Raw genomic sequence first — 12,542 nt, 5'->3', positions numbered from 1 at the left:
AATATGTGCCATCAGCCGATAGCTACAGTGTTGGAACATTTAGTGATTAGGGGCATGGATCAGAAATACAAGATAAATTCATGTTGGAGTAAGCATGGGGATATTAAGACTGATAAGTCAGCAGAAGATCCGAAAGTTGAGTTAGATGTTTATGACTTGATTAGGACAGCTTTCATTGATGGTGATTCTCAACCTATGAGCTACTTTGGAGATCAGGCAGATGTTGTTGATGGTGGTAGTGAAGAGTCTGAGTTTAGGAAGAAGCTCGATGATGCTGAAACTCCACTATACTCCAACTGTCCCAACTACACGAAGGTGTCTGCAATTATGGGGCTTTACCGCCTCAAAGTCAAGAGTGGAATGTCAGAGAACTATTTTGATCAGCTGCTGACGATGATTCATGATATGCTTCCCACGGATAATGTTCTCCCGCAATCAACATATGGGATAAAGAAGTTCCTGAAGATGTTTGGCTTCGGATATGATATGATTCATGCATGTAAGAACGATTGTGTTCTATACCGGAAGGAATACGAGGCTATGGAAAGTTGTCCAAGGTGTAGTGTATCAAGATGGGAGAGGGATAAGCAAACTGGTGAGGAGAAAAAGGGGATACCAGCCAAGGTATTAAGATATTTTCCAATCAAAGACAGATTGAGACGGCTCTTTAGATCCAGAAGGACGGCTGAAGAGGTTCGTTGGCATTTCAACAATAAGAGTTTAGATGGTACCATGAGGCATCCAGTGGACTCTTTAACGTGGGCCAATGTGACTGATAAATGGCCAGAGTTTTCAGCTGAACCAAGAAACCTCCGCCTTGGTATCTCTACAGATGGGATGAATCTTTTCTGCCTTCAGTGCAGCACATACAGCACATGGCCAGTGTTCTTAGTTAACTATAACATGCATCCAACATTGTGTATGAAAGCAGAGAATATAATGTTGAGTCTGTTGATCCCAGGGTCTACATCACCAGGCAACAACATTGACGTCTATCTAGCTCCATTGATAGATGACCTTAAGGAATTGTGGAATGAGGGACTTGTGGTTTACGATTCATTTATGAAGGAGAATTTTACAATTAAAGCAATGTTGTTGTGGAGTATCACTGATTATCCTGCTTTAGGAACATTAGCTGGGTGTAAGGTGAAAGGCAAACAGGCGTGTGTTGTGTGTGGAAAGGATACACCTTTTAGGTGGTTGAAATTCAGTCGGAAGCATGTTTATTTGGGAAACAGAAAAAGACTTAGACCTGGACATCCTTATAGAAGAAGAAAAAAATGGTTTGACAACACTGTGGAGGAAGGAAGTGCGAGTAGAATTGAAAGTGGAGCAGAAATTTTTAACATACTCAAGGATTTGAAAGTTGAGTTTGGCAAACCGTTTGGGGAAAAAAGTAAAAAGAAACGAAAAGGAGTATCTGTTGATGAGGTACCTTTGGACGAAAAAGACGATGAAGACAATGATAATTGGAGGTGGAAGAAACTGTCCATCCTATTCGAGTTACCTTATTGGAAGGTAAATATTTACTAAGTCTTTCAATATAGTAGATTTCAATTATTTTCTACTTGCATAATCTTTTTGAAATTGACTTTTTCAATTGGTCTTTATCTTACATGTTGGGGATGCTGTGGGAACGAAAATTGCATGGCCAACTGATAAAATGATATTGGACAATGATGCAACATCCCCAATTGAAAATCAATCAGCTGGTTCATCGGTAATGTTTTACTTTGACTCTTACATTATTATGAGATTGTAGATAGATTTTAAAAATGTCATTTTTTTTATTGACTTAGGCATCACATGATAAAATCATCATCTTTGATTGGAATGCGGAGGATGTAGTAGTTGCTGAGGGTCGTTTGTGGTCAATGGATCCGCAAGAAAAGGCCAACAATATCTGTCTCGGACCTAATGCTGCAATCGTAAAGGTTGAGAAGGTCGTTAAACATGACGCTTATTTGTGGAGACCTACTGATGATATGGTCTTGATGGGTGATGCACTTTATGCCTTCATCGCATGGCCAATAAAGAAGATATTGCTGACTAGTATTATACATCCAACAAGATCATCATCACCAATAGCAACATCACCTGGGGTAACAATTCTATCTAATGCTTAAGTTTATATTTATTGTTATTGGTGATGGTCACTTCTGATATAAGTGTCTGAATTGTTTGGATTATAGACTGTAAGTTGCAGCATCAACACCACCAAATCAGATGGAAAGAAAAAGTGCATGCTGTTGGATTCTAATAATTCAGGACAAGTAGTTGCAGAAGGCAGGGTTTGTTCAACCAATCCAGACGACAAGATCCACTTTGTCCCCTTAGGTCCAAATGCTAGCAAGGTATGGATAGAAGTATCAAAGATTGGAGATGCAAAAGTGTGGAGACCAAATTCAGAAGTGGAGTTAGTTTCTGATGCTTTAGGTACAACAGTTGCGTGGCCTAATGATAAACTTATGTTTGTGTGAAATTGTGGTGTACTTTGAGCCTGTATGGTTGGATTTTGATTTATTAGTTTATGCCTTTAGGACATTGTAAACTTTGATTTTAATTAATGTGTTTAGGATTTAATGGTTTAACCTTTTATATTTAAATACATAAAATAATAAATTAATCAAAAATCAATTAAATTGACGACATAAAAATAACATAATGCGAATGCTATTTGAAAAAATAATTATAACATTAAGTAACGCTATTAAAAAATTAAAATAACAAAACAATATTGCTATTTTAAAAAGGAATATAGCACGTGTACAAACGCTATTTTATATTACCAATAAATAGCATGCTAGAAAGCGCTATCTAATGTGCCGGACCTATTATCTCGGTCGATGATAGAGCGTTTATTAAAACGCTATCATACCGTTCGATAGCGTTTTTCCGATGCTAAGAATACACGATTTTCTTGTAGTTGAAGAATGTTTAAAAACCGCATGAGTGGAATGTGGATTACAAAGAAAAATAACCCAGCAACACAAAAATATAAGAAAATGGTGGATTGCATTGCTATGCATGTCTTTTTTTTTTTTAACAGCTTTCTTTCATTTATATTGAAGAAATATGATCCTCATGGAGGAGGTTTACAATACAAGAAGGAACAAATTGATGATAAACATGTTGTTCTGTATTTGGAATAAAAGCTTTTGTTAGACAATCTGCTACTTTATTGTTGTTTCTCCTTGTCCATTGTATTGTTGCTTGCTGAAATTTGCCTTTCCAGTATTGGACTTCTCTTACCCAATTGTGCATTCGGAAGTTTTTGGTCTCAGTATTAACTAACTTTTCCATCATCTTATTATCCCCTTCAAATACAACATGTTGATAACCTGCAAACCACATTTGTTGCATCGCCGTTGTGAGGCTTTGAAGTTCTGCTTCCAAAACTGTTGAAACATTGGTTTGTCTACTCTGTCCTGCTATTAGATAGAAACCTCTTTCGTCGCGTGTGATCTAAGCTGATTGTCCATTATTGCCTTGATTGAATTTGCATTCATAGTTGCACTTGACGTAATTTGTTGTAGGGCGTGTCCATTGTGATCTTGGTGTTTGGTTTCTCCGTTTGGGTGCCTCTCTCTGTATACTGGTTAGTGACTCGCCCCATATATCCACCCATTCCTTAGCTTCATCCACAGCCAAGCTAAGATCTTTTTGCCATGTGAAATCTCTTTGTTGAAATATTAATTGATTTCTGCTCTTCCATATCCTCCATAATATCCACAAAGGTATAAGTCGCTCAAGTAATGTGAGGGACTGATCATTATAGCAATCAAGAATAGCCTGAAACTTCATCTCAGTCGGGGTTATTGGAGAGCACAAAACTTGGTTTAAGTATTCACTTCGTCTCCAGATTTCTTGTACATGTTGGCATCCAAAGAATAGATGTTATGTTGTTTCAGTGCTTTGGTGGCATCTTAGACATAATGATGTAGTTGTTATTCGGCGTTGTTCTAGAGATGATCCAGTTGGAAGTGATGTGGAGATGATTCACCAAAGGAAATGCTGGATTTTTGGTGCTGTTTTGAGTTTCCAAATAGCATTCTTTAAGTTCTGAGAACCAGGGATGTGTCTTACTCTTTGTCGGTCATTTGAGAGATTGTAGGCTAAATAGTAACCTGACTTCACTGTGTAGAATCCAGAATCTGTATAATGCCATCCCAGTAAATCAGAGCAGTCTGTTGGGCTCAATTTTAGTTGTTGTATCAGCACTTGATCTTCTTCAACAAAAAGTTCTTCAATTAGCGCCATGTTCCATCTAAACGGTTGGTCATCAAGCGTTAACTCATTAACATACTTCAACTCTGTTTCAATGCCTTCTTTATATCTTGGTGGATTTGTTGGTAACCAAGGGTCTGATATTATACTCGTAATCTGACCATTTCCAAGTAGGAATCTCAAGCCTTTCTTCAAAAGATCACGGCCTTCCACTAACGACTTCCAGATAAATGATGATTTGTTTCCATTGCCTGCGTTAAGTATGTGATCATCTGGAAAATACCTTGCTTTGAGGAACCTAGCCACTAGACTATTTGGAGCTTGTAGAAGTCACCATACTTTCTTCCCCAGTAAAGCTAGATTAAAGTTTTCCAAATCTCTAAAGCCAAGGCCTCCTTCCTGTTTAGATGCACTTAATCTATCCCAAGAAAACCAGTGAATTGATCTTTGTCCTCCCTTTTTGCTCCACCAAAATCTAGCCAAAGCACTATTTATTTCCTCATAGACTCTTTTTGGCAACTTAAACACATTCATTGTATAAATCGGCATTGCCATGGCTACTGTCTTGAGCAGGATTTCCTTCCCTGCGAGCGATAAATAACGATGTGACCACCCATCAGTCCTCTTTTTGACTTGTTCCACCACATAGTTGAACACATCTTTTTTCTTTCCTCCGATCTGCTCCGGTAAGCCTAAATACTTACCACAACCACCATCATTATGAATATTTAGTATTCTCCGAAGTCTTGTTTTGACGTGTTGGGGAACCTTCGATCCAAAGGTAATAGCCGACTTGTTGAGGTTGACTGCTTGTCCGGAGACTCGTTCATAATCAGATAGGATCTTCATTATTGTCAAGCAAGACTTTGTGCTAGCATGGCAAAAGAATAATGCATCATCAGCGAATAAGAGATGATTGATTGTTGGACCGGTGGTACTAATCTTCATTCCTTTCAACTTATTTCCTCTTTCAGCCTTCTGTAATAGATGACTCAGTAATTCTGAACAAAGAATGAATATGTATTGTGATAGTGGATCGCCTTGTCTGATGCCACGTTCTGGAGTGATCAGTCCTTGAGGGATCCCATTTACCAGCACCGAAAGTTGTACTGTTTCCACGCATTGCATTATCCAATTGATCCATGTGGCCCCAAAACCCATGTGTTGCAGTGTATCCCGTATAAACTGCCACTCCATACGATCATATGCTTTTGAAATATCTGTTTCGACAGTCATATATGAGTTTGCCCATCGTTTCCTCTTTTTCAATGAATGGAGCATCTCATGCGCTATGATCACATTATCCATAATATTTCTCCCAGGAATAAAAGCTGCTTGTGTCTCAGAGATGATTGAATCAAGATGCACCTTCAATCTATTGACCAGAATCTTTGAAATAATTTTATAGCTTACATTGCATAATGCAATAGGCCTAAAATCACTCATAGATTTAGGTATATCAATCTTTGGAATTAAGCAGAAGTTAGTGTGGTTCATGTTACCTCGCAAAAAACCTTCCTCAAAGAAGTGCTTGACCTCTGCAATGATGTCATCTTTAAGCTCTGTCCAAAATTGTTGATAGAATGCAGCTGTAATGCCATATGTACCAGGGGCTTTATGTGGACCAATATCAAAGACTGCTCGTTCAATTTCATCTTCTGTTACTTCTCTCTGAAGATTGCTATTCATTGCACTAGTAACTTTAGTTTCAAAACCTGAGAAGACATCACTATAATCGGTAGTGACATCTCTTGTTGATCTGAATAGTTCCTTGAAGTACTCTTCTGCAACTATACCAATATTGTCATCACCGCTATGCATCATATCGTTGTTATCTTCAATAGTAGTTATGCGATTCCTTGCTACTCTCTGTTTTGTTGTAGCATAGAAAAACTTTGTATGACGATCACCTAGTTTCATCCAAGTATTTCTACTTTTAATCCGCCAATAATGTTCCTCCTCACCATAAACCGTATTAAGATCGGATTTGATGATGTTGATCTCTTGGGGAGAATGACCAGAGGTAATTGCTTGATCGAGTTTTCTTTCCAATATCTTGATCCTTACTGAAGCATTTAACCGATTGTCCCTTTTCCATTTTGCCATATGTCGTCTGCTGTTTTGTATCTTATCACAAAGGTTAGTAGACCTCTCATCTCTTTTCAAAGCATCTACAATTTTTGCCTTGAATCCATCTCTTTGAAACATGCGGCTATCATACTGAAAGATATGTGGTCGTTGGCTCACCAGGGGGCATATGCTGGCAACTAAGGGTCAATGATCCGATCCTTCAAATGGTAAAAATTCTACTTGAGCCGATGGAAAGAGAGCTAGCAATTCACTATTTGCCATTGCACGATCCAAAACAGCACCATATATCATGCGTATATCTTTTGCCAGTCCATGAGAATCTGTTACCTTTGGCTTTTAAGTCATGGAGATCACATGCGCTTATCATATGTCTGAAATCTGCAAATGATCTCTCTGGTCTCTGAGGTCCACCATGTTTCTCATCATTACTCAAAATCTCATTAAAGTCACCCATCAAGAACCATGGTGCAATTCGTATCTCTGCATGATCTTCTAACTGTTGCCATAACATATGTCTCATACTCTGTTCGGGGTACCCATACACAAACGAACAATAGAAAGATGTTCCATTGAAATCAACATACGTATCTACAAGATTTGCAGAAAGGGAGACAACTGAAAAAGAAAAAACTTCTTCCAAAGGATCGCAATCCCACACTCATACCTTGTGGTGGAACTTTTACAAAGCTAACATAGCCTAACTCATCAGCAACCTCTTTAACCTTGATGTCACCTTGCTTTGTTTCTAGTAGGCATATCATGTCCGGGAGATATTGTCGTGATATCTCTTTTAGGCGGTTGAACTGTAGGGTCTACACCCAGATCCTGACAGTTCCAGTAGGCTGTAATCATGGTGGCTGTGGTGGTTTAGGGCCGACCGCGCCTCTGCACCTGATGTTCTCATTAAGAGAACTGTGTCCTTCTCCTTGTCCGCTAGAAGAGCCTCTTTCAGCGTTAAGCTCACCAGACTGTTCTAGATACTTTGCAAGCTTCCTCTTACCCTTATCTTTTGCTTTGATCTCCTGTGTGTCCATTCTTGCTTCCATGATCTCTGGTCTTGGTGTGATCCTCTCTGAGTGGATCGGAGACTGTTCGATACCATGAATTTCTCCATTAGCTATGTTTTCTTCCTCCCATCCTATGATTCCAACCAAAGCATTATGGTTTGGATCAATATCTTCAAGTTCATCTTCCTCCTCCACTATAGGTTGGTCGTTAACCAAACTTATTTCCTCTGCAACTCCAGCCTCCTCGTCTTCATGAATCTCTCTAATTTGCACCCCTTGGTTAGCAGGTCCCATAAAAGGTGGTTCGACATCATCGTCATCATCAGAGTCGGCTAACCCTTCTCCACCTCCATTCTGGATGAGACATGCTCCAGAATCGTGTGTAAGCATACCACAGACTTCACAAAAGCCCTGCAGCCTTTCATAACGGAACCGGATCAGAGTATTGACACCCGCTTGAAACTGAAAGTTGCGTTGGAAACGACGAGGATGCTCAACGTTCCAATTGACACGAACTCTTACAAACTCTACTCGTGCCGCTGCCTCCATATCATAGTCAACTTCCAAGAGATTCCCAAGGGCACGTCCCACAATAGCAATGACTTCTCGATTGAGGACCTGGAATGGTATTCCCGGAATTTGGATCCAGAAGGGAATGAACGTAGTAAGGGTGGGTTTTGAAGAGGAGTCCATCTTTGAAGTATTAACATGCGGTCATTGAACGCCCAAGGACCACGACGAATCACATTCTCAATTGATTCTTCAAAGGGAAAGATGAACTGAAAATGGTTATCAGCCATGATTCTGCCATGAACTAACCCAATTTGACCCCAGACGCGTGGCATAGATGCAATGATTGCTCGAAGATTTTGACGCCGTGGCATCACCGGTCGTCCCATAAGAATAAAACAGTTTTCCTCGACGACTCTAGCAACAATCTCTGCCGGAATTGCTATTGGTTCCTCTTCAGCCCCCAGATTGATATCTTGGACTGCTCGCCTCAAATTATCGGCCATTTGTAAACGAATTTAGTAATAGTGAAAAGGAAACAACAAAGCGAATTTGATGTCCCAGATTACGAATTGAAGAAACAACACAAACATGACTGCGTTTATATAGAGAATCTCTAATAATAGCTACAACTGCATCCCACTGAGTATGGGAAATCAATGTGGAGATAACCGCCAGGGTGATGGAAGAGTTACTGTCCTGAACACCGGAAAAAACGCGACTAACCGTCGCCCAAAGATCGTGAAAGAAGGAAAAAAATAGCCATCGAAAAATTGCACTTTCCGTCGTCTTCTCTCTCATATTCCTCCGTTATTAAAAATACATGTCTTCTTTTTCTTTTTAAAAAACGATGTAAAAACTTCTTAATTCATTTCCCTTTTTGACCCATCTTATTTTATTCATATATGCAATGCCTAAACTCCTTACCTTACCTTGATCAAAATTATGCTCATCTTTTTAATTACCTTCTCATCTAAAACATTGCTATTAGTATTACCATCGCTATTTGCCTATATATCTACCACGACTTGATCAGAAACTACTTGCAGAAAGAAAAGTGGTGGACCCTAGGCCCTAGGGTAATCGGAGTGTTATGTGATCGTTTGGATTCACCTGTTCTCTTCCCAATCGAGAGAGTGGTTGTACGTGCATGACCGGTGAGCTTTTTCTGTTTGCTTATTGGTTTATATTATTCTTAGTTGTCATTTTTCCTTTATTCTGCCAACGTGATCACAAACGTGTCAGATTTTTAGTTTGTTGTAAAGTAATTTTTATGCCAAAAAGAAATATACATTAGAGAAACTGGAAAATAATTTCTAACATTTCATCATCATCAATAATTATATAATTAATTATTATATTATACACACACAAAAAAAAAACATGGTTAAATTCTGAAATAGTCATTATTAGTCATTTAGTCGGGTGAATGGGTGCGTTTTAGGAATTTGTGTAAACAATAATGATCGTGCACACAACGATAAACTGGAAAGAGTAGCATTTGTTTCTTTTTCTGTCACGAATATTTGCGTTTAAGAAAAAAAAAAATTAGAAAGTCATTATATGCCAACGAGAGACAGGACATTGCTTAGTCCAGCTCAGTTTTCGTATCTACAGTTATGCTTACAAAAAATCTCTATTAAATAATCGAACAATTCTGATAACAATATGAAACTAATCAGAATTATTATCAGATATTTGATCGGTGGTAACATCGTAGCTACCTACCACAAGACAACATGACTCAAGAGGAGCAGAAGAAGGTCACAGAGCCCAAAACCAACGCGTCGGACTCAACACCGCCGTCCACGGAGGAGAAGTCAGACGATTCCAAAGCTATTGTTCTCGTCGTCGGCGCTGCAAGTAACAAATCATTTAAATTTTCATATACAACTATTTCATATTATCGTTTATCTCATTTTTTTTTTTATTGTTCACAAATTTTATAACACTTGTTGTTCTACTTCTTGTTTAATTCCTGTTTATAATTTTAATTTTTCTTGGCCGTGTTAACAATGATTTTTTTTGATAAATCAAAATTTTTGTTGTTGTTGTTGTTGTTGTTTGTCGTCGCTGCAGAAGAGCCTGCGGAAGAGAAAAAAGAAGGTTCAGTTCACGAGGTAATCAAGACAACAAATTACTTAGATAATGATTGATACATAATCAGGAAAATATATTTTTAAAGGGAATAATTGAGATGATTCGGCTAGTTTAATTTTACGTATATATACTACCGCATTATAATAGTTAACTTTTCTCTTGTTTTTTCCTTGCTGATAATTTGGTGTGTGTGTGTGAAGATGCTGTCTTGGTAAGGCTCGAGCAAGGTAAGAGGATCTCTCTCATCAAAGCTTGGGAAGAGGCCGAGAAATCCAAAGTGGAGAACAAGTGAGTTCTACTTTTCTTAGTCTTTATTCTTTTATTTGTTTGTTCCCTATATATTTTTCTAATTTATTAACCTAAATGAAACAGAGCTCAAAAGAAGCTTTCGTACGTTGGAGCTTGGGAAAACAGCAAGAAAGCTTCTGTGGAAGCTGAGCTCAAAAAGATCGAGGTAATTAAAAAGGATAAACTCATTATTATTCTTTCCGTCTTTTTAGATTCTTACTATAATTTAGCCGCTTAAAAATCGGGAATGGTAATAGGAGGCAACTACTAAAGAAGAGAAAGCAGAGTACGCAGAGAAAATGAAAAACAAAATAGCTCGAATCCACAAGGAAGCAGAAGAGAAGAGAGCTATGGCCGAAGCTAAACGCGAGAAGATGTTCTCAAAGCCGAAGAAATGGCCGCAAAGTACCGCGCCACAGGAACCGCTCCAACCAAGCTATTTGGATTGTTCTGATTTATATGTGATCAATGGATTTTGAATACTACTTTGTTAGTAAAAAAGATTATTTGTGGCTTAGGAGTTGGTTGGTTGGTGTGAGTTTAATTTGGCTACATAGCAAGTTATAATGTCATAATGTAACACTGTGTTCTGCACTTTTGTTACTCATTTGTAAGTTGTACAGCTTTTTTTCATGAAAAAGACTTCTTTTTAAATTTCTTGATATAAAAAAGTGTTGTACAATTTTAATTTTACTAAAAAAAACTAAAAGTAATTTGAAGAAAATTAAACAAAATTTCGAACTGATTTTTTGTGAAAAAAAGTAACCCAAAATTTTTCATTCTTTTTTTAGAGCGTAGGTACTATTTAATTTATTAAAAACCTAAAAGAAAAAGAAAACAAAAGGATAGTAAAAAAAAAAACATAATACCCAAACTCAGACGGAACTCTAGGACTGGTTTAGGGTTTTAATTCCATACGGCTTTTTTTTTAAGATACGAAGGCCAGTTAAAGGGCCCAATCGTATAGATCACTTAAGAAAAATCTTATATAAAAGCAGGGGTGTGTGGTAAATTAGGGTTTTCATTTCAGTCGTCGCTGCCGCTTTATCTCGTCTCCTCCTACATCACTTGCCTCAAGCATTTCACGAGGGAGCAAAGCTTCAACCATGGCCGAACAGACTGAGAAAGCTTTTTCTTAAGCAACCCAAGGTCTTCCTTAGGTAAGATTTCTCGATTCGAATTCCTCTCTCTCTTTCTCTCTCTGTTCACTGTTGATTTGAATGGTGTTACCGAGTTGTTTATATTGTTCATTGTTTTATCAAAAGCTCGAAGAAATCTGGAAAAGGGGAAGCGACCTGGGAAAGGTGGAAACCGTTTCTGGAAGAAACATTGGTTTGGGCTTCAAGACTCCTCGTGAAGCCATTGATGGTATGGTTCTTTTGTGCTTAACTCCTTATTTTAGTAGATAAGGAACCATCTGAACTAGTAGATAGATTCATAGCCTTCAAAATCGTTCATTTGCTATTTCTCTGGTAGTATCTTTAGCTTTAGATCTGCATTGCTGTTTCCCTGATTTCAATGTTATTTCAGAAGATTTTGAATTAGTAAGATGGGCACTGATTCGAATGTGGGATCAAGCTACTGATAGTAGTATAAATATGCATTAGTATACTTGTATCTTTTGAGATAGATTCTCAAGCGATTGTGTTTTTGTGTATTCTATGGAACAGGAGCTTACGTTGACAAGAAATGTCCCTTCACTGGAACTGTTTCCATTAGAGGTCGTATCTTAGCTGGTACTTGCCACAGTGCTAAAATGCAGAGGACCATTATCGTGCGAAGGAACTACCTCCATTTTGTCAAGAAGTACCAGAGGTAAATAACATTCTTTCTTCTTCTATATGTTCACTGAAATGCTACTGTGGATGTTTAAAGATTAACTTATATCCTTTTTGTTCTCAGGTATGAGAAGAGGCATTCAAACATCCCTGCTCATGTCTCACCTTGCTTCCGTGTCAAGGAAGGAGACCATGTCATCATTGGCCAATGCAGGTTATGATCTGATTCAGAACAGCATCTTTATTAATTCTGGTTTTGTTACAGTTTGATTTGATCTTTGTTTTTTTGTTATTGGTAAATCTCAGGCCATTGTCGAAGACAGTGAGGTTCAATGTGTTGAAGGTGATCCCAGCTGGTTCTTCATCTTCTTTTGGAAAGAAGGCTTTCACTGGAATGTAAGGTTGCTGTTGATGTTAGCTTATTATGTTTCTGGATAGAGCTGAATTTATGTTTTATGGTGATTTTCATATTGAATTTTTCCGACATTAAATTTTGTTTTACTTTGCTCAAACTCTTTCATCCCTATCTGATATCTCTGTT

General features: G+C 38.0%; 1 protein-coding gene and 1 pseudogene across 1 annotated transcript; one reads left to right on the top strand and one right to left on the bottom strand.

Moving 5' to 3' along the window:
* Positions 1-7,166: 7,166 nt before the first annotated feature.
* On the bottom strand, positions 7,167-8,341 carry LOC147938486 (uncharacterized; annotated as a pseudogene).
* Positions 8,342-11,237: 2,896 nt separating this feature from the next.
* LOC147938485 (small ribosomal subunit protein uS17z-like) lies at positions 11,238-12,513 on the top strand. The gene is made up of 5 exons (XM_087467771.1): positions 11,238-11,383; positions 11,489-11,591; positions 11,894-12,038; positions 12,126-12,215; positions 12,308-12,513. The coding sequence occupies exons 3-5, from the start codon at positions 11,980-11,982 to the stop codon at positions 12,399-12,401; spliced, it is 243 nt and encodes an 80-aa protein (XP_087323897.1). The 5' UTR covers positions 11,238-11,383; positions 11,489-11,591; positions 11,894-11,979; the 3' UTR covers positions 12,402-12,513.
* Positions 12,514-12,542: the final 29 nt, after the last annotated feature.

Source organism: Camelina sativa, chromosome 9, assembly GCF_030686135.1.
Source record: "Camelina sativa cultivar CO46 ecotype springtype chromosome 9, ASM3068613v1".
NCBI classification, from domain to species: Eukaryota; Viridiplantae; Streptophyta; class Magnoliopsida; order Brassicales; family Brassicaceae; genus Camelina; species Camelina sativa.
The sequence above is the reverse complement of the archived record's forward strand: the minus strand, read 5'-3'. Positions and strand labels throughout refer to the sequence as shown.